General features: G+C 27.7%; 2 protein-coding genes across 6 annotated transcripts; both read right to left on the reverse strand.

Annotated features, from left to right (window-relative positions):
• Positions 1-6,550: 6,550 nt before the first annotated feature.
• On the reverse strand, positions 6,551-9,598 carry LOC137818800 (uncharacterized). 2 transcript variants are annotated; one of them, XM_068622411.2, is made up of 6 exons: positions 9,311-9,598; positions 8,936-9,213; positions 8,326-8,472; positions 8,137-8,241; positions 7,768-8,049; positions 6,551-7,079 (listed from the first exon to the last, which is right to left on the reverse strand). In XM_068622411.2, exons 1-6 carry the CDS (start codon positions 9,453-9,455, stop codon positions 6,957-6,959), a joined length of 1,080 nt encoding a protein of 359 aa, XP_068478512.2. In that variant the 5' UTR covers positions 9,456-9,598; the 3' UTR covers positions 6,551-6,956. The 2 variants fall into 2 exon arrangements, with proteins under 2 accessions (XP_068478512.2, XP_068478513.2); XM_068622412.2 differs by having other exon boundaries at positions 6,820-7,421.
• Positions 9,599-12,298: 2,700 nt separating this feature from the next.
• On the reverse strand, positions 12,299-15,680 carry LOC137818799 (NAC domain-containing protein 69). Of its 4 annotated transcripts, none has more exons than XM_068622409.2 (6): positions 15,287-15,680; positions 14,907-15,175; positions 14,129-14,251; positions 13,675-14,016; positions 12,835-13,116; positions 12,299-12,696 (listed from the first exon to the last, which is right to left on the reverse strand). In XM_068622409.2, the coding sequence occupies exons 1-6, from the start codon at positions 15,456-15,458 to the stop codon at positions 12,451-12,453; spliced, it is 1,434 nt and encodes a 477-aa protein (XP_068478510.2). In that variant the 5' UTR covers positions 15,459-15,680; the 3' UTR covers positions 12,299-12,450. The 4 variants fall into 4 exon arrangements, with proteins under 4 accessions (XP_068478510.2, XP_068478511.2, XP_090152924.1 ...); XM_068622410.2 differs by having other exon boundaries at positions 14,129-14,248; positions 15,287-15,626; XM_090296798.1 differs by having other exon boundaries at positions 14,129-14,259; positions 15,287-15,561.
• Positions 15,681-21,774: the final 6,094 nt, after the last annotated feature.

A 21,774-nucleotide genomic window follows, 5' to 3' on the forward strand; every position in this document is an offset into this window, starting at 1 on the left:
TGTGTTGTGTTGTGGAAATGAATTTATAATGCAAAAAAGTCATTGACTGACTTTACTCCTTAGCTGACAAGTTATCCTTGAAAAATGCAAAAAAAAAAACACAAAATCATAGGAAATATGTTGTGCTATTAAATGATAATATTTGTTAGCTTCTTATCATGTGGAGGGAGGAATATATGATATCTAACAAAAGAAAACCGAACATTCCAGAGGTTTTAACATGACAAAGTTTGATGTCCTTTTCAAAGTTTGAGTAGAGTCATGCAAACTTCTAAGGGTTGCTCCCAGCACTACTGAACTCAATACTCATCAATTACTCTTTCTTCTTTCCACCTTTTGTGCCCTACTTGGAAATGGGGTAAGGTTTCAGAATCCGCGTAGTTTTTCCATTTTCCATGAACATGAGAAAATAAGAATATATATAAATAAGAATCCATTATTGTAAAATTCAAACCCATTATTTTGTTCCATGTAAATTTATCAAATTTTCACTTTGATTTCTTTTAAACAAATAATTATTTTTAACGGTTAAGCTTAGTTATTATCGTCATGGGTTTTAATATTGAAGATAAAACGAACAATTTGGCACATAATGCGTGCTGTGTACTCTAAACTTCTTAAAATGGAAAGATATAATACAGATGAAAATTTTTATTGGTCTACACGCTTTTGCATTATACACACCTTTGAACTCTCAAGGGTTGTGGAAAATTGATCAATCCAGATCAGAAATAGTACGTCAAAATAAGACTTTCAATTTATTTTATTTTGTACAGAGGTTATGTTAAGGATTAATTAAAGATTTCTGATTTTTTTTTTGTTTTTCAATTTTAGTATATTATTATTAAATGTTGTTTAAATTACAATAATAAATTAATTAATTATTAAAAAAAACTAAATATTTGTTTGAATTATAATAATAAATTACCTAAATTATGTTCAATTACAAATAATTAAATACACAATTTCAAAAATAAATTAGTGAATTACTTAAACTAACTAAATATTTGTTTAAATTATATAAATTCTATTCAATTACAAATAATTAAATACATAATTTCAAAAATAAATAACTAAAAAATTCAATTACAAATTAAGTAATTATATTTTCTAGTTCGTAAAAAAATTTAAAAACAAAAAGAATTAAAAAAAAAAATCGTGTTTCCAAGACAGCTTCAATTAAAAAAATAAAAGTCATTTATGCAAGCTGCACTTATTAACAAAATAAAATAAAAAAATGAAAGTCATATTAGTGTGTACGGTTTTAGGTACGAATTAAAAAAAATTGAACATCTTTTGAAAGAAAAAAAAATACTAAATATGAAAGTTGTTTTTGTAGGATTTCGGATTATTTTTAAAAAAATAATGTATGTAAGTAACCATTAAAAAAAACATCAAATTGTTAGATACCAACATAATTAGTTACAATAGTAATAAATTAGAAATCATTTTAAAAACTAAAAAAAATGGTTTCTAAATTAATTTATATTATTGTTAAATAGTTTCTAAATTGATATCTAATTAGCAACCAAGGTTTTAACTACCAATTACTTAAATTATAAATTTGGTAGCAAAAACTTTAAAACCATTTAACAATAATAAAAACTAATTTATAAACCAAATGTATTTAGACCCTAAAATGGTTTCTAATTTAGTTATATAATAACTAATTATTATTTTTTCTAAAATTGATTTTTATTTCATGATTTTCTTGTAGTGAAGAAATGCATATAAACATATTTTTTTAAAATTAAAATTATTTATTCTTGGACAACTTATTTTTTTCTTATTTTTTTCTTAAATTTAATCTATCTATACTACAATGCAACCTTATTCTAGGAAATGTTTTTACACGTGTGAAGACACAATAATTCGACAAACAAAATGCAAAATTCAATTTAACCAAAAGTAAAAGTGACATGTGGCACACTTTCAGAAGGACACATGTTCACTTTTTTTTTCTCTACCTACTTTCTCTCTTTGGTGTTTCTTATTTTTCATTTCAACCTCTCTCTCATCTCATCTTCCTCTCACTGTGTTACTATTTCCTCTTTCTTCTTTTTCGCTCCTATGAGAGCCACCTCTACTCTCTCATAGCTTCTTTGTGGTTTCCTTCTTTATGTAATGAATTCATCATATCTTCAAGCATAGTATCCTCAATCGCATTGAGGAAAGATTTTTGCCTTTTTTTTATACGTTTGGGAAAGCAAAACTGCGTCATCCGCGGTCTTCTTCCTAAACCGTGTTACATTTTTTCTAAGATTTTCTTTATGGTAAGATCTTTCCGATTTTAGATTGGTTCATTTTTCGAGTTTTTTTGTGATAGACATGTTCTATCGTAAATTAATCAACTGTTTAACTGGATTACTTCAAAGTCTTTGTCTCAAAGAGATTTTCTTTTTATGATTAATGTTTGTTTTTAATCATTTTGGAAGTCATTAGGGTTTGTCAATATTTCAAAATTTCTAAATTCAAATTTGGTTTTATTGTATGTTCTTTTTCTGACACTGTTCTGCTTACCTTGTGTTAGTGTTAGTATTTGTAGGTCCTTTTCCTGAATCGTGTTACATCTTTTCTAGGTTTTTTTTTTAAATTTTTTTTCCTTTTCATGATATTTCTTTTTCCAAGCTTTTTTCTTTATGGACATGTTTTGCAGTAAAGTAATATTTTGGTTAACCATATTTCAAGGTATTGGTTTTTGAATTTCAAATTTGATTTATGATGAATTTTGGAGCCTTTTTTTTACTATTTATACCTCCACTATTCATTGGATTCTGCACTTCATTCCTCAATACTATCATTCTCAAAATCCCCAAAAGGTCATCAACAATTCTTGATAAGCTTATATTGTGTTTACTGCATTTCATATTGATGTTATTCCGGTTTAAATTTTTGTTTTGTTTTCTCCAGTTTTTTTTATGCCAAGCATTTGTTCTGTGTTTTTTTAATCATATTTCTCATATACAATTCTTTTTTTCCTAATAGAAGAAGGCATAGGTAAATTGTTCCATTTTCCATGTTTAGTGTTTTTTGAATTGCGCTACTCATTTCTCATAAGTGCTCTGACTTGGTCGTTCTCCAACTAAAGTCTTTTCAGTTCTTTATTTGGTATCCTGTGAAGATATTTTATCATATTATGTAATGATGACATAAATAGATATTTGATTAGCTTTATTGTTTAATGCATTGTATAAGTTTTATTAACTCATTGTTTTCTTGATAGTTGAGTCCATATTAAGTTTGCGTGGAGGTAAATGACTCTTCATTTTCAATGTTGTCAGATACATTTATTATGATTTACTGTTTTTTGTCATTTCACACAAGTCTTCTGACTTTGTCGTCCTATACCCCAAGCATAGTCTTTTCAACTCTTTTGTAATATATATTAATTAATAATATTGAATTAGGTTATGTGTTTTTAAGTTATTATTTTTTAATCATAGTAAATGTAAGGACATAATTCTTTCACAATTGATTAATGTATCAACTAAAAGTGTGGTATAAATACAATTGTTTACACAATTTATTCCTTTATTCACACTCTTTCTCTAATCCTTTGTTATGTTTCTCTTTTTTATTTTGTATTCCTTTTTTCACTGCTTAACCGATTGACCAACTCATGACAAATTTCACGGACATTATCACATTCGAAGTCATAATATTATAATATTGCAAGATGGAAGACTAATTGGTAAACATCTTTGTGCATCCAAAAACATGGAGTCAGTAGCAATTGCTAGAAGGAGTGTTGGGAATCTGAAACAATATTTTATATTGTTTATTACAATTTATTATAGCATTATTAGAATTCCTACTATTAAATTTATAAGTAGTTTTATTTTTTTTATTTGTTTTGAGATTAATGGGTGGAATTTTTTTTATGAAAAGATTGTCAATATTAATAGAATGGTGTGAAGATTTTTTAGTCTTAAAATATTTAAATTTTATTTTTTATTTGTTTCCAGATTAATAGGTAGAATTCTTGTATGGAAAGATTGTCAATATCAATAAAATTGTGTGAAAATTTTTTAGCATTAAATTATTTAAGTTCATGCACAATAAATGCCTAATTCGTTATAATAATTGAGTTGCAATTTAATTTCTAAACATCACCTAATTATTCCTTGATTATTTGATTGATTGATAGTAACCAAATCATAAATTACAGATTGAAGTATATGTCATTAATAATTTCTCTAAATAATTATACAAGTATGAGAAATTGAGGGATCAAAACTTTTGATTAATAGACAATACAGTACAGGAAAATCATGAAATAGAAATCAATTTTAGAGATTAAGAATAATTAGTTGTTATAGTAACTAAATTAGAGACCATTTTATAGACTAAAAAAAATTTGGTTTCTAAATTAGTTTATATTATTGTTAAATAATTTCTAATTAGTATCTAATTAGCTACCAAGACTTTAACTACCAATATTTAAATTTTAAATTTGGTAGCAAAAACTTCAATAACTAATTAGATACCAATTTAGAAATCATTTAACAATAATACAGACTAATTTAGAAACCAAAAGTTTTTTTAGTTTCTAAAGTAGTTTCTAATCTAATCACTATAATAACTAATTATTATTTTTTTTTAAATTAATTTCTATTTCATGATTTTCTTGTAGTGATAGTTTAACATGACAATTATAAACATTGTTTAGAAAGTAATGGATAAGAATAATGATAGCAAGACATCATTCTTAACCTTACTCAACAAATATGTTAAGGAAAGAAATAACCATTTATTTTGTAGAATAGTTCTTGGTATAATTTGATTACGCTGCAATTCCAATTTTAAAACCCAAAAAAACAAACAAAAACAAACTTAATTTCATAAATCTAAAATGTAGTGAGAACACTTTTTATTGAAATGATAAGAGTTCATCAAGTAAAACTTGCACTCATGTATTGTATGAAAGAAAGTAAAGTGTATTATGACTGTTGAATTTTTCTTTTGTTTCATTTAGAATTATACAAATATAATCTTGAAAATTAAAATTGAGTGAACACATAAACTCAACCTAACATTCATATAAAAATAATTGTAATTATTTAATTGATTTCTCTATTTTCCATAAAAATACGATTTTTTCAACATTGTTTTAAAATAAATAACTAATCTTTACGAAATTGTGAAGTTAAATTTAAATTTAATTTATGAAAAAAAATATACTACTTGTAATACACAAATATAAAAATTATTTATATAAAATAAAATAAGAAAACTTCAGTTTACTTTACCAGAAATATTTTCTGTTTTTTTAAAGTTAATTAATAATAAAAAGTATTTAAATCACCGTCTTTAATTTTTTTAAATATCTGCAAATAACTATACAACTTTTTCAAAATGCCTTCAATGATACTATATCCATAAACCAAAAGAATTAAATGATTTATGGAATACTTTATTTTTCATTGTTTCGTGTTTATCATTTAAATCCATTTTTTTAAATTTTTTTTAAATAAATATTGCAAATATTTTTCTTAATCTACTGGAAATATTTCTCAATCTTCTTTAACTATAATCAATTTCAAGTATTTATTTTTAGTATCTCATTTTTTTATTATCTTTTGATTTATTTCTCTAATTAAGCTCACAATAATACAAAATATTACAATTAGGTATATAAAAAAAAAACAGTTTCAAAGTAAAAGTATAAGAGATTATGTAAAAAAGACAATTATAAAAATACTCTCTTTTATTAATGATATAAAATAGATGTAATCAAAATATATAAATATGAATTTGACTCATTATAATAAATTCATATTAAAGTCATATACCTCAAGGTTGACTTGATGTGAGGTACTATGGTAGAGATTGGTGTGGAAGGATCGACCTAGATAGTTTTATGAATGTTTTGTACAATCATTTGAGACCTCAACTTATTGTGATCTTATGAGATCATAGGAGAAAGGTCAAAGTGAACACTTTCCAACTTTATAAAAAAAAAATTTGTTGATTTTTAGTGCACAAAATTGCTCTACACATCCATGCATAGTTAGGATGAACACATTGTGATACAAACCTTGATTGACTTGACGGTGAGACCTTGTAAGTGCAATGCTTAGCAATGTGGAAACTATTGATGATTTCTTACACTTCTTTCTGTGTTGAATCGTTTTCCTACAAAAAAAAGTGTCCCTTGAGGATTAACTTCAGTCACGATCAATGGCATGACCAAATTCTGGATCATATATTGGTGTTTCATGTGAGAAGTATAGAAAGTGTTGGAGTGAGACATAAAGGGTGTTTTGTTAATATGGTTATATATTTGTAAATTGTATGTGTGATTTGTCCCCTTTGTCATAATGCAAAGATGTCATCTTCATTTTTATTAAAATGATTGAAGAATTCACTTTTAAAAATTCAATACTTCTTCGCACTGAATCATATCATGTTAGCACGACTTATCCATACAAGTAATTTTATCTCTTCATAACAATACTCTTTCTTTTTCTGATTTCATAACAATTATATGTGATGATATTTGTTCTTCAATTATATTTATGTTCCATTCTCCAAGAAATGGACCGAGAACTAGAAATTTCAGTAAATTGATATATGAAGTTCCATTTTGAGTTGAGTTAGAGAATGAGAAATTATCTTGAAATATACAAATATACTATCTTTTGTTTCTTAACCTGATAATGCTATACTATTTTTTGTTCCTTGATTTGTTGATGCGTAATTAATATCTTGAAATATATTATCTTTTGCTTCTTGATTTGTTGATTGTAAAGTATTTTTTGTTTCTTGATTTGTTAATGCCCTCATCAATATCATGTAATGATTTCAGAAGATGAGAAATCATTTAAAAATATACTATATCTTGATTTGTTGATGTATACTATTTTTTTTTCTTGATTTGTTGATGCTATACTATTTTTTTTTCTTGATTTGTTGATGCTATACTATTTTTTGTTTCTTGATTTGTTGATACTTCATCAATATCCTGTAATGATTTCAGAAGATGAAAAATTATCTTGACATATACTATCTTTTGTTTCTTGACTTGTAGATGTTATACTATCTTCTGGTCCTTGATTTGTTGATAAGTCATCAGTATCCTGTAATGATTTCAAATGAAAATAACAAATTAATTCAATATTTGAAATGTTTAGGATAAATATATATATATATATATATATATATATATAAAGTACTATCACAGACTCAAAAAAAATAGATTTAAAGTCGAGTCGGGATAGATGCATGGAAGTGTAAAATTAGGTAAAAAGAAAGAGATTTTTTTTCTCAATTTCCTTCCCTTCCCCAACTTTTTTTTCTTCGGCCAATGATGCTACAAGTCATATTAACGTTCCAAGGACTGATCATGAATCACAACAGAACACCCAACTCAAATAAGACATTTCACCAGATTGCCTTCATATAATCATGGGAGAAAAAAACTGCACATTAAAAAAATAAAAAAAATCTTTCACACCATATACATGACCATAACATCATATACTTGACACCATATTATAATAATATTAAAAAATAAATCAAATATGATTAAAATATTATTTTATTGGTGTGTAAATTGAATGTTTTCTAGTAATTATGGTGTTAACATATAACCACTCTTTACAAAATTTGGCAAAATTCATATTATCACAATGCACTGCAATTTTTACCTATAGAACCAATGCCAGATCATAAACAAAAAGAAATACACTCCCCAGTACTGTGACTTCATACCTTTAACAATTTAAACATAACTTCCAGAACTTAATTATTGTTTTCAAAATTTACCTCTTGCAATGTCTCCCAATGGATAGTATTATTGACAAAAGACATGCTTTCTTCATCAATAACTACACTTTCATCAGCTAAAATTTGATTAAGAAACTCTTGTTCCTTTGTAGTTTCAAATTCATAATGCATAAAGTTATCTTCATTTCTAAAATAGGCATTGTTAAATGGATAGTTTGGAAAATATGCTTCTTCTACTGGAGACTGTTGGTTTTGGGAGAAGTATGTATCTGCCTGAGGCCTAGTCTGGAAGATTGTTTCCACTCCAGTAAAAGAACCTTCCTGAAAAAAACATATAAAACAACTCAGTTCTCAGCATGTTTCACATGGCAGAGGATAAATATGTCCATCAAGGATGCTTCAGCTTACAGATGAAATTCCTTCTGCTGTTGAATGATTTCCATAGTCAGAAACCTTGAGTTTACTGGGGCCCCCTTCATCACAGATTAGTGGAACTCCTGTAAAAGAACCTTCCTGAAAAAACATATAAAACAAGTTCTCAGCATGTTTCACATGGCAGAGTACAAATATATGTCCATGAAGAATGCTTCAGCTTACAGATGGAATTCCTTCTGCTGTTGCCTGATTTCCATAGTCAGAATCCCTGAGTGTACTGGGCTCCCCTTCATCACAGATTGGTTGATCACCTCCACCTTCAGTTGCTTTCCCAGGTTTCCTCATCAAGCGGCATAAAACAAAAGCCCTCTGCAAAATTTTGAGCATAATCAGCATTTATTTGGTAATGTTCATGCTAACAAAAGGTCAACAAAAATCAGGCTATGGTATACAGAAGAAAATGACAGCCCTTATGAAAGCTGATGATGAATTTTGAGCGTGCTTAGATAAAAGATTTAATGAAACTCTTATAGCAGGCTTTCAAGAGAGCTTATCTTTATGCAGGTGCTCACTGGAATAAGCTAAACACATCTTGTTTTGACAAGCTTCCAAATAAAACCTAATTATATAAGCTCTCCCATTTCCCCTTTGCCATTAAGAAAGACAAAGTAAAGAACAAAAAACATGGGATTCAAGCAAAGAGCCCAATAACAACAACCTTCTAAAGTCAGAACAATTACCTAAGCCTAAAAAGTTTATACTACAGAGACATGATAATATAGTAGAAAGATGATTTCCAAAGAGTGTTGAAATTTCTTGAGAAAAAACAAACCTTGCTTTCATGAAAGGTAACAGCATGATATTCGTGAATAACCCAGTTGGACTTGACACCGCAGGAAACACTGCCTTTGTAGTAAACAAGAGTCTTCTTGGTGGCAATGAGAGTGTTGGTGTCGCCGCTCCTGATGTTACGGTCTTTTCCGGTGGCTTTCCAGAAGCCACACTTGGTTTTCCTGTTAACCCTTTTACTGTTTGAATACTTGAAATCAACAGGACTGAAGAAAAACCACTCTGGGTCACCAAATCTTATCGGTGATCTTGCAAGTATCACTGTTTGAAACAATAAAAGGATCAAACACCAGTGGGGTAAAGATCAGAGAAATAAAAATGACAAAGGGGGTGTTCAGTACTTTGATGTTTAGATTACCTGGTACATCCGAAGGTTCCACATCGCAGAGGTCAATGACAGGGATGAGGTGGACACGAGAATCATCAGCGAGCAACTTGTGTTTGAGGTAGAAATCGACAAGTTCTTGTTCTGTCGGACGGAAACCAACACCAACAATACCCATTGAACTCTGTGTTTGTAGTTTGAATGAAACAAAGAAAGAACACAAAAATGGAAGAGGAGATCGCTGAATCGAAGAGAGATAAACGAGGATTTATGGTATCTGTGTGTTGGTGGTGGCTTCGTTCACTCCTACTTTTATAATGCGAAGACATTGACTCCTTAGTTCACAAGTTATCATCGAAAAATACAAAAAATAAATACAAGAAAAAATGTGATTGGATCTTCTTCTTTCTCTATATCTCTGACACCATTATTCAATATCTAATAAAAATTATTACACAGTACATAATAATCTGTTTTAAAGTTAACAAATTAATTATTTCAAAATTAATATGAATGATGAAAGTCCTAAACCACTCACTAATTTCTCTTTTAAATCAATTGTCTAAATTTAATTCGGTAAAGTACAAATATTAAAATGTTGTCACCTTCGTTTTTCACTGATAACTTTTAATGCGATTTATGATAACTTTTAATGCAATTTATGACTAATAATTAAGTACACAAAATTGTCTCATTCTCATCTCCTATCTTAAGGTACTTTCACAAAACTATTTAAGGCACTCTTTAATTGTAAATTTCAACAAATAAACGTATAAATTTATTGATTAATGATATTGAATCAAATTTTCTTTCCATTATTTAATAACAATACCTATAATCATTATCTTTTTTATACGGCCATGTAAGGAAAAATAAAAGTTCAAGTTTATTAAATCTTTAAAATATCTTAAATTAAGAACCAATTTTTTTTCAAAAAATTATTTCTTCTAAGAGAGGTTGGAAGGAGTGTTTCTTTTTCTACCATGTTTATATATATGTTAAAAAATATAAATAAATTCAAATAAACTTTAAAAAAAATTATACAAATTAGTTTAGGTATAAATTACTTTCAACTCATAAAAAAATTAAACTTTTTCAAGTCTTTTTTTTAAAAAAAATTTACCCCAATCGTGATTTAATTTTATATATTACACTGGATGAGTTCATATTGATTTTTTTTATTATTTTTTTCATCAAAGAGGCTAAAATGTCAAACTAAATTAGAAAAAAAAAATATATATATATATATATAGCAATCAAATATTAATTAGATGGAAAAACCACCACTGTCTATATATGTGGGGTATACGTAATCAATTGCATGTTTCAGTTTAATATATAAGCAATTCTACTATTTAAGAACAGTAGCATGTAATTTATTCCAGAAATCTTATTTTATTAAAGGTACTTTTAGGATTAATCATTAAAAAAATCGGTAAGATGAAATTATTATAAATAGTCAATGAATATGTATTCATGTTGCTGTTTCCAATTTTAATTCAAGGAGATACTGTAAGAATTTAAAATATTATATCGGAAAACAATTTGTATTTAAATATTTTTCATTTTAAAAGACATTGATTAACAACTTTTTAACTTCTGTACCTATTTTATTACATAAATCATGTTTTTTAATTTAACAGATACAAATTAAGGATTTGTTTACATATAAAAGAGTCTTCACAGCTTAGTTAGTTTAATTTTTTATTTAAACGCCAAATAATAAAAAATGATTTCATTTAGTTCAGATTTAATTTAATATAAACTTTTATTCAAATTAAACTAATATTTTACTATTTAACTTACTGATAACAACAAGATGTATACAAATAAGGGCATTTTCTTCCTCAGACGCGCTTTCTGTATAGAAATAGCGCGTAACAATAAGAATCTTCTTCCTCACACAATATGGAACTCCTTCTGTGAAATTCAAAGGAAATTGTTTAACATACTTTCTCATTTCCTGTGGATAAATGTAAGCTGTTATGAGTCTCCATCACTAACACTGTTGCCTTTCAAATCAATCTTTTTCTTCAATGTAAATTACTCAACTCATTTGGTTAGTCTCATTGTACATGAAATATAGGGCATTTTCTTCCTCAATCTCCATAGTTTTTTCCTCCACCTATATATTTTTTTAATTCCAAAAAAAACATCGAAATATTGAGTCAGTGCTTTAGTCTCCTAGACCCCAAGTTTCTTCCTTGGCCCACCATTTCAATGAACAAAAATAAATCAATTTCTGTGCTTCTTTTGCTTTCTTTTGGTAGTTTGTTATGCTCCCCACTACTAAGCACAAACATGATTGCAAAGTTTTCATATACTTTCCAAGATTTGAACAGGGTCATGCTAACTTCCAACTACTAACTTTACTGTTTCATGTTAGCTACTCAATTAATCTTCTATCCTTGACTTTTTGGGGGGCGTGGGAATGGGTGTAGAATCTCATAATCTGTGTAAATAACTTTTAATATTGAGAAGAAGATAAGAAAGAAAATAAACCAGTTTAAACAAGAGTGATTCATCTTTTTACTCAATTATTCATATCTTAATTCCGTTAACCTTTTAACTCGTGGAAATGAAGCATGATTTGGTGTGGATTAAGTCAAATATATTGTACCGATCGGTACCGAACGACCAAAGGGTGCACATTAAATAACTTAATTAAATAATGAACATGGTTACACGTGGAACAAACAGTTATAATTTCCGTTGAATAAGTCAAACACATTTTCTATAGTACTCCCTTAATATCAAGAAGCCACCAACGATCCAAAGACCACTAAGCATATCTCTAGCAATCAATTACTTGGCCCACATAGTCAAGGCCCAAGTCAACCTACTAAAGGAACTTCAGAAAGGAAAAAAAGGTACATTTTTCATACTATCAGAGAAATCTAATTGAGCACTAGCGCCCCGCCGACCGGCTGAAGCACGCAAAGAGGAAGAGATTTGAAGAATTGGACAGCTAAGGACACGGCAACTATTGTGTATCGACGTGGATCAATATTACTCGGCCTCTGACATCCATAAAGGTACATATATGTAATTCAGATTTAAATTGAAACTATCTGAGTAACTTTCATCTTTTGCTCAAGTTTGATTCCATAACTAACATTGGTAACAAAATATTAGTTCTGCATGGTTTACATTCAGCATTCTACTTCTAAGTTCTAACATAATAATACGTCCCAACTAATGACTATTAACAACAGAATCCCTATGACAACATTGACAAGATATACTGAACGTGGAAACAGGTTTTGGTTTGATGAAGTCGTTTCCATGTAAAAGAAAGAACTTTTGCTATTGACATTAGATGATTGATGGCTTCTGATCTTGAGGATCCCTCTTGAACTAGTATTTTGAGTACTTTTCTGATCTTTCTCTGATTTCACAGTGACCAATTCCTTCCGGGCCTGCACAATACATCACATGCAGCACAGTATTATGAGTAGTATGTTAAAATGAAAATCACTTCAAATGAAGAATCTCCATCTCGGTTAAGAAACAAATTTTATTTTTTCTAACACAGGTTCTTAGTTTTCTTTTCTCACCTCTATGTGGGATACTGCATTGTTTGAAACCTTCTTCTGTGTTTGAGGTCTTCCTGCAACAGTTTTTTGTAATATGAAGTTGTCTGGTCTTAGATTATAACGATTTTCCAATCTTGTTGTTTCGACAGGTTCATCTGCAGTTGAGTCACAAGAGGATGTCTCCACTGCCCAGAAATCATCTTGAATGATACTCTCCTTTTTTTCTTTGTGTGCTTCATGATTTGAAGCTAGACTACTCACGCCACCACGAACAGAGAATTCACCAGAACAAATGTTGCCATGCTGTAATAATTTTAGAAGATAAACATATGAGGTCAATTCTTGAAATGCTCCAATAAAGAAAAAGTCACAAACCCAAGAAAAGAGTACTTCTGGTGTCTTAGGGTATAAAGTCTCAGTAATGTGACATGCCTTGGAACTCAAACCAATCATTTTATCCGTGTATCTTCTAAGAATCTATAGGAGAAAAAACACTTGGGCTTGTTTGCTTCCATTTCTATTTCCTGCTTTCGTTTTCTGTTTTCACTTTTTAATTACAAAACTATCACCTTCTTTTAACTATGTTCCCTGTTTTCAAATATTTGTACAGAAGACACAGAAATGAAATTGTTTCCTCTATAAATCTTTGAAAATAGGAAATAAATTGAAAATGAAATTGTAGTTTTGTAATTAAGTGAAAACAGAAAATGAAAACTAAATGTAATAAGACCCTAAACATTGCGAAAATGTGGCAAAATTCACATCACCATAATGCAGAATCTGTAGAACCAACTGATAGTTCATAAACAAAAAGAGATACACTCCCCAATATCATTTAGACTTTGTGCTATTTATCTTTACCAGATTAGAGACAACTTCAGCATCTGTGTCACTGCTTGCATAGTATACTCTTCTCAATGACTTTGGTTGGGTGGAACGATTGACAAAACAGTCTCTTCTTTCTTCATTGATAACAAACTCCTCATTATCAACCAGTATTGAATTTAGGAACTCATCTTCATCATCAGTAACTCCAAATGGAATTTGCATATTGATGCTTTCATTTCCAAAACAAGCATTGCGCGATGGGGAGTTTGGGAAAAATCCTTCCACTTCAATACCAACTGGAGGCTGTTGTACTGGGGAGAAGAAAATCTCTTCTGGAAAGATTGGATCCACAATCATTCTAGGTAAAATATCTGCCTAGAAAAATTTTTACAAAACAAGTATTAGTTCTCAGCATGTTTCATATGCAGAGTGTAAATATGTCCATCAAGAATGCTTCAGCTACAGATGGAATTTCTTCAGCTGGTACCTGATTTCCATAGTCAGAAACCATGCTTGTGCTGGGCTCGCCTCCACTAAAGTTTGGTGCATCAATTCTCCCTTCATTTTTATTCTCAAATTTCTTCATCAAGCGGCATAAAACGTAAGTCTTCTGCAAAACTTGGAGGATAATCAGCAATTATTTTATTATACAAATCACACAAATAAAAGCCAACAAAAACCATGCTAAACTTCAAATCAGAAACTTATTTCCTGAACAGCTACATTCACAGCAAAATCTCAAAAGAAAGGCTTCGTAGAGCTTGTGGCATAACAAAATTCATATAATGTTTTACAGCAAAAATTGACATTTAACAGTCTTTGATGAAAACTGATGATGAATTTTGAGCATTTTTATATTAAACATCTAAGTTTTATCTGGGATCTCATAAAAAGATCTTATTTCGATAAGCTTCCACATAAAGCTCATTGAAAGAAACTCTCCCTAATGCCCCCTTTGTCATCATCAACCAAGGCCAAATGGAGAAAATTAGGTCATGAACAGAGACTGACAAAATAAAAAAACATGGGATTCAAACAAGGATCCAATAACCTTCAGAACAACCAATAGGATAGGAAATAATATCAAAGCCTAAAAGAGTGCATGGTGTTGTGACAAAAAAATCTAAACAATTCCTAACAACAACAAATCCTTATCCTGCCAGGTGAATTTGGCTACATTAATCACACCATGCAATTTGGCAAAAAAGTTTAAGACAGACAATTTCCAAACAATGTTAAAATTTCTTGTAAGAAAACAAACCAACCTGGCTTTCACGGGAGGTAAGAGCATGATATTCATGAATAACCCAGTTGGTCCTTTGACCACCGGGAACACGGCCTTTGTGGAAAACAAGAGTCTTTTTTGTTCCAATAACATTTTTGCTGCCACCAGTCTTAATGTTACGGTCATTTCCAGTGGATTTCCAGAAGCCATGCTCGGTTGTCCTGTTGACCCTTTTACTATTGGAGTATTTGTAATCCACAGAACTGAAGAAAAACCATTGTAGCTCATCGGATTTGAATATTGATTTTGCTGGAATCAGAAATTGACAGAAGAAAAGAATCAAACAACAGTGAAGTGGGTTTGATAGCATCATGATGAAAGGCGTGATTTTCAGAGTATTGTGTTTAGTGTTTACATTACCTGGCACGTCCCAAGGTTCCACTTTGCAAAGGTCGATCTCTGGAATGAAGTGAACAGAGAAATCATCACCCAGCAACTTGTGTTTGAGGTAATGATTGACAAGCTCCTCATCTGTGGGACGGAATCTGAATCCTACAGGCAAGTGATCAAGAATGGAAATTATGTCCTCCATTGTTTTGGTTCAACAAACAGTCACTGTTGTTGTTGTTGCTGTTTGCAAGTGAGAGAGAAAAGAAAGAATGGGAATGTGTGTAGAAGTTGAGTGAGGTTTGCTTGTTAGTGTTTTCAACCAAACTGCATTTTCTAATGGAAAGACATTGACTTGCTTTGAAGTTGATCCAAGTCTTTTTACTTTTGGCTTAGCGAATAAGTTATCCTTGGAAAATACAAAAACAAAAACATAAAACAAAAAACCAAGTTGTCATATCCTCCATGTTAATTTGTTTTACCTTTCTCTTTTTTTCATTTTGTTCTTTTTTTGTTATTCTCTAGCAAAATTTAAAAAGAATGTTTCCTTTACTTTTTAAATTTAATTACATATTTCATCATTCAGCAATCGTTATTTCATGAATTTCATACTTTCCATTTTTTTCCTATCAATTTTTTCTTCGTTTTTATTCATCTCCCTAATCTATTAAATTTCTAAATATGTGTCGATTAAAAAAACACACAACAATGTCGTTTTTGAGATTTATTTTGTTTGACGTCATTATTTGGTAAGAAATTTAACTTTGATAAAAAGGTATGAAAATTGATAATTTTATAAGAAAATGCATGAAAAGTTTATGGTAAAATTCACGATTTTGCCGTATATCATTCTAAGCTTGAAATCTGACCTATTAACTTATTTAATATATTTTTTAATTCAGAATAGGATTTTTTTTAAACATAAAAGTCTTTAATAATATATTTTATAAAAAAAATTATAAACAAATCATTAAAAATTCACATATACATGCATAGATAGTGTTGTAATGGTCCAAAATGGATCCACAACTTCATGCATGCTAAGCACATTACTTTTGTTACACACTTTGGATTCTAAAGAGTGTCTTGATATATAAACCTTTTGAGAACGTATAATATAGACAATGTGAAACTATATGGTAATAATTCACTAGAATCCCCGCATATTGCAAAAGGCAAGAGAAAGAACGGATATAAAATGAACTCATCTTTGGAGGTATTATCTGAACCTGATCCAATTTTGATAGGGAATCCCTCCCTACATTGACTAGGTATGAATATAAGTATGAGTAATGTCTCATTTTTTAAATTGGATATAGGGACAAAGATGGATATGTAAATATACGTCCCTCCTCGTTCTCATACCCATCCCAATATCCAATTCATCCACGTTCTTATACCTGTCCTCATTTTAAATTACTAAAAAACTTTTCATTTATTAAGTAATTTAAAAAACTTATGTTAACTTTTCTTTGATCCTTAGTTTCGTAACTTTTTTCATTTGATCACTTTTACTCTTTTCTATATAATTATTTTACCTTTACCCAATTATTTTGATACACTCATTTGATATTCATACAATTATAATTTCTTTCTTGATATTTGGCATAGGAAAAAAAGAAAATGTGTATCCTTTTGACATTGAATACTTCATGTTGGAGATCCCACATCGACTAGATATTAAAGTATTTCATTGTATATAACTGGGTGCAAACCTCACATCATGAGCTGGTTTGATGGAGTTGAATTAAGTTTAAAGTTCACTTAGTTATACTTCATACAATATCCATAAGAATGTGGAGATCATTAAAAACTTTGTCCATATTTAATGTACATACATTTTTTTAGCATTGTTAAGAAAAAAATCATCATAGAATAAAACATTATCAAGATTGAGTCATGTAAATTTCCCACTCTAGTTTATCATTCAAAAAGATTGTCTTATATTTGTCTATAGATTCATAGATACTTTTCTTAAAGACTCACTCACATCCCATTGAAGTAAAATATAAAATAAAAAAAACACCAACAAGACCCATAATTTTTTATGCATAAAACTTGTCTCATTTGCTATCTAATTTAGAAGTGTAAAAATGTCTTAGTATGTAAATAACTTAATTGAAGTAAAATGTACACAAAAAGCACAAACAAGACCCATAATTTTTTGTACATAAAACTTACCTCATTTGTTATCCAATTTAGAAGTGTAAAAATGTCTTAATATATAAATAATTTGAGGGTGTGTTAATCTAAAGAATGTGAGACTATATACTTTTGTAATACTTATAATTGACAAGAGATAGTTACTCTTATTTTCGTTATAAAAAAATAATATATTAAAATATTTAAGCAATAAATATAGTAATAAAAAAGGAAAAGTAAAAGTATCCTACAAAGTTATGAAACATTTACTATTTTGTTGAAGCATCGTGATAATCACTTCATATGATGATTCAACAATTTTTTCTTGAAAAATATTTAATTATCTAGTAAAAAAATAATTTAAATAAAAATAAATAATATAAAACTGAGTTTCAAAAATAAAAAATATAATTTAAATTTTTTGAAACTAGTAAATTAGACTGACAATAAAAATAACATTTTATTTAATTAAAAATTATCATATATAATAAATTTACAATCGTTTATTAATATCTTAAAAATATACTAATAATAATTTATAACTAACTAACATTATGATATTTATAATGAATGAATGAATTAATAAATTTTTATTATTTACAAATAGGAATAAAAATGCGGATGAATGACACTGAATCAATCATAACATTATAGTGAATATTTTACATTTTACATTTTAAACATATATCATAAACTTTATTATTAATATTAATAATTAGATACATATTACATTTAAATAATCTATTATATATAAAATAGTCTAACAGACTTTTTCTTAAGTTTAAAGTATGGTACTTTTAGTTAACATGTCATTTGACTTATTTTTGCTTATTAGATATAATATATTGGGTTTATTTGCTCCAACCCATTAAATTAAAAATAAGATTTCCTTTTCCAATAAAGGATTAAATTTGTTATTTAATAGGTTACTTGTTCATCGGTTATTTATGTAACTTCAGAAAGAATCATATGTCATTCAAAATTCTTTTCAGACATCATGAGATTCTCTTTTGCGTGTGCTCAAAATAAAATAAAAAATTACGAAAATGGTTTTGGTAAAAAAAAGAAAAGATAAAGTCGAAATTCTGTACTTGGAGAAAAAAAGACAGGATTTCATTTGGTATAATTTTATATATTTATTATTATTATTATTATTTTAATAATATTTTTTTTATGAAATATCAATTGTTATTATTTGAAGTGTTAGTGAGATGTAAAATTATTAGTAATAGTTAACTTGAAAACTTTTATTTAAAATAAAAAAATAGAATTTTACATATTTTTACTAAAATATTGTTTAAAAAATATAGGTTAAGATCTCACTATTTTATAATTTTTTAAAAATTAAATTAAATTAAAATTCACTTTAAAATAATATTAAAATCATTGTGATTATCTTAATCTTAAGATAATATTAAAATCATAAAAATTATCCTAGCAAAAAGTTTGTTATGATTATTCTATTTTCTACTGAATAAATTTAAAATTTACTTTTTAAGAATCTACAACATTATTTTAGTTTTAACGTGTACATATAAAAGAAATAAAAAATATTATTTGCACACTTAGTCAAAGAAGTTATTAATTAAGTATATAATGTATCATGTTCCCACACTTCAAATGGGGTGAAAGAAAAACACTTAAGGTGATAAGTAATATATGTAAAAATAGGTAAAGAAAAAGTGCCCATAATAACGTAAATAACTTTTGATATTGATAAGGTTGCTTTTTATTTTTTATTTCAGAATTGTTTGGTAGTATTAATTTTTCCAATGCATGGCTTTATTCAAAACTTGACTTGCATTTTGACCTAAAATTCATGGAAGATGCCTTTTTGCTTCTTACGTACTTCCAAGGAAGCTACATAACAATAAAGTGTTTTCATTAATAACACGTTAATAAACAAATAATAACAAACAAGGCATTAACCGCGTAAGAATAAAAATCTTCTTTCTCATTCTATTTTATAAGATAATTATGAGCTTATATAAGTCCCTATCCTCATATCAAATTATTATTGAATAGAAAATGATAATATATCTATAAAATTAATTACTCTGTTTTTTTCATTAATTTCAGATGATTAAAACCCTTCAATAAATTAGCACTTGCCACATTGAGTCTAGTGTTTCTAAATTCACTCACAACATTTGGTCCATCTCATTATTATCAAATTAAAAGTGTAGGACCTTCTATAATGTTATCTTTCTTAAATAGTTTTTTTTTTCCTAAAAGAAGGTATATAAATAAATATTATAACAAAATTATTAAATAAAATTAATTTAAAAAACAAAAAATAATTAATTATTATATTAATTAAATTAAATATTATTGTATAAACTAAAAATTATCAGTATCTAAACTAATTTTTATTATTAATAAAAAAATTTAAATTAATTTTTAAATTATAAACTAAAATTTAGAATAATCTATAGTTAAAAACTTAATAGTTAATTAGATATCAATTTAGAAATTAATTTATAAATTTTATTAATAATAAAAATTATTTTTGATATCAATAATTTTATAATTTTTAAGATAATATTTAATTTAGTTAATATAGTAATTAATTATTTTTTATTTAATAATATTATGTAGTGAAAAGTTTAAATTTTAGCATGTTTAATATTTTTGTCCATTAACACCTATACATTTTACTTTGTTGTGTTGAAATATTTAACAGTAATGTATTTACTATAGTGATTTTTTTTTGTAAAACTGTAATAATATATTCTTTTATTGGCTGAAATATAAGGGGGAAATACCATATTTAGAGGCATTATATATAGGTAAATTTTAGTTTTTAAGCCTTATTTAATATTATTATTTTGAAAATATTATTGTTTTAAAACTTTAGCATCACTCTTAATAAATACTAATTTAGAAAAATTACATCTTATGAAATAAAAATATTAAACAAATTTAACCATTAGCAATTCCCAAAGTAGTGAAAACATAACTTTCATGAAATTAATAGGTGATTGACTCACTCCACCATTTTTTACGTTTTGGGCCCTGAAAATTGGTGCAACATCTTAAAATCAGCATAAATAACTTCTCATTCTCCAAAGTCACAATAAACAGAAAATTCCTTTGAATTGAATTTGACCTTAAATGTATTTTTAATTTTACAAACATAGGACAAGCTTGTTTCTATTGGAACTAAAAATATTTTTAACTCTTGCAAGGAAAAAAATGCAAAAATATTTTATTCGGTTTTGGGAAAAGTAAGAGTAAAACAATAAAAGTATATTTTTTATTGTGGTATATTCTCGAGTTTGAGAAAATATAATATAAATTATCGAGTTTGAGTTTTATATATTTTTCAGAAACTAAAGTGTAATTTTAAAATTTATTTTTTATTGTAAGCAATTTATGTGATTTAGGTTTTTCTTGGATTTTTTTTTACAGGTATTTAAAAGTATTTTGTCTCTATTTTGGAATATAAGATTCATAGTTTGGTTTGTTGTTTATTCTCTTGTGTTATTATAGGCACTCACAATAAACATGATTTCTTTTTTCACTTACAGTTTGTAACCTGACTTGGATCAGTTAAATTACCCATTAAGATTTGAAGGTTTTTTTTTTGCATTTTTCTAAATAAATCATTTATACATTCACAATATAAAAATTTAAAATCATATTTTTTTTTACTTCATGGAAAAGGAAAATAAAAGGACTACAAAGTAGATAATATAAGGGTGTCAACTGAGAGGGAGGATCATCAAGTTTTCGAGTTGGGCCTTTTTGTTTGGTTGTGTGATGAGACTCATTGATTCTGCAAACATTTTTCTGCCAAACTTCATGATCCAAAATGCAAATGCACAATATTAGAATATAATTTTTATATTCTAAAAATGTTTGGAATTTCATAATTAACAATTGAGAAAAAAAAACTTGAACTTAGTAAGGTATTTTTGGGATTTAAAGGTGCAGGAAGAAATTGCCTGATTTCTTTTATATGTTTAGATTATTTCTGTTTTTGACTCCTTATTGGACCACTACTGCAATCTTCTCCACACTACATGTAAGCTCTTCCACACAGAGTTTGAAGCACAGAAGAAAGTTGTTTACACTTTACATTTTGTCTTTTTATTTTATGTACCTGGGTTTATAGAAAGTTCATGAATGAAATCTCAAGCCATAAGTGCAAGGGTCCCCCTGTGACTTCATTTTTCCAGAATTTGAACTTCAGAACAATAAAGCTAACTCACGTATAAGGGTTCTTACTAGAATAAAATTTGAAGGAAAAAAAGAAGGATCAGAAAAATTAGAGAGTGTGCAAAAGAGAAACCAGGGGGGTAATTTCTTAGTGAAAAGATTATATGGGCTATGGCCAATTTTGTCATAATCAATGGATCCAAAGTGGGAAAGGGAAA

This window comes from Phaseolus vulgaris, chromosome 10 (assembly GCF_051622355.1).
Source record: "Phaseolus vulgaris cultivar YP4 chromosome 10, ASM5162235v1, whole genome shotgun sequence".
Lineage (NCBI taxonomy): Eukaryota > Viridiplantae > Streptophyta > Magnoliopsida > Fabales > Fabaceae > Phaseolus > Phaseolus vulgaris.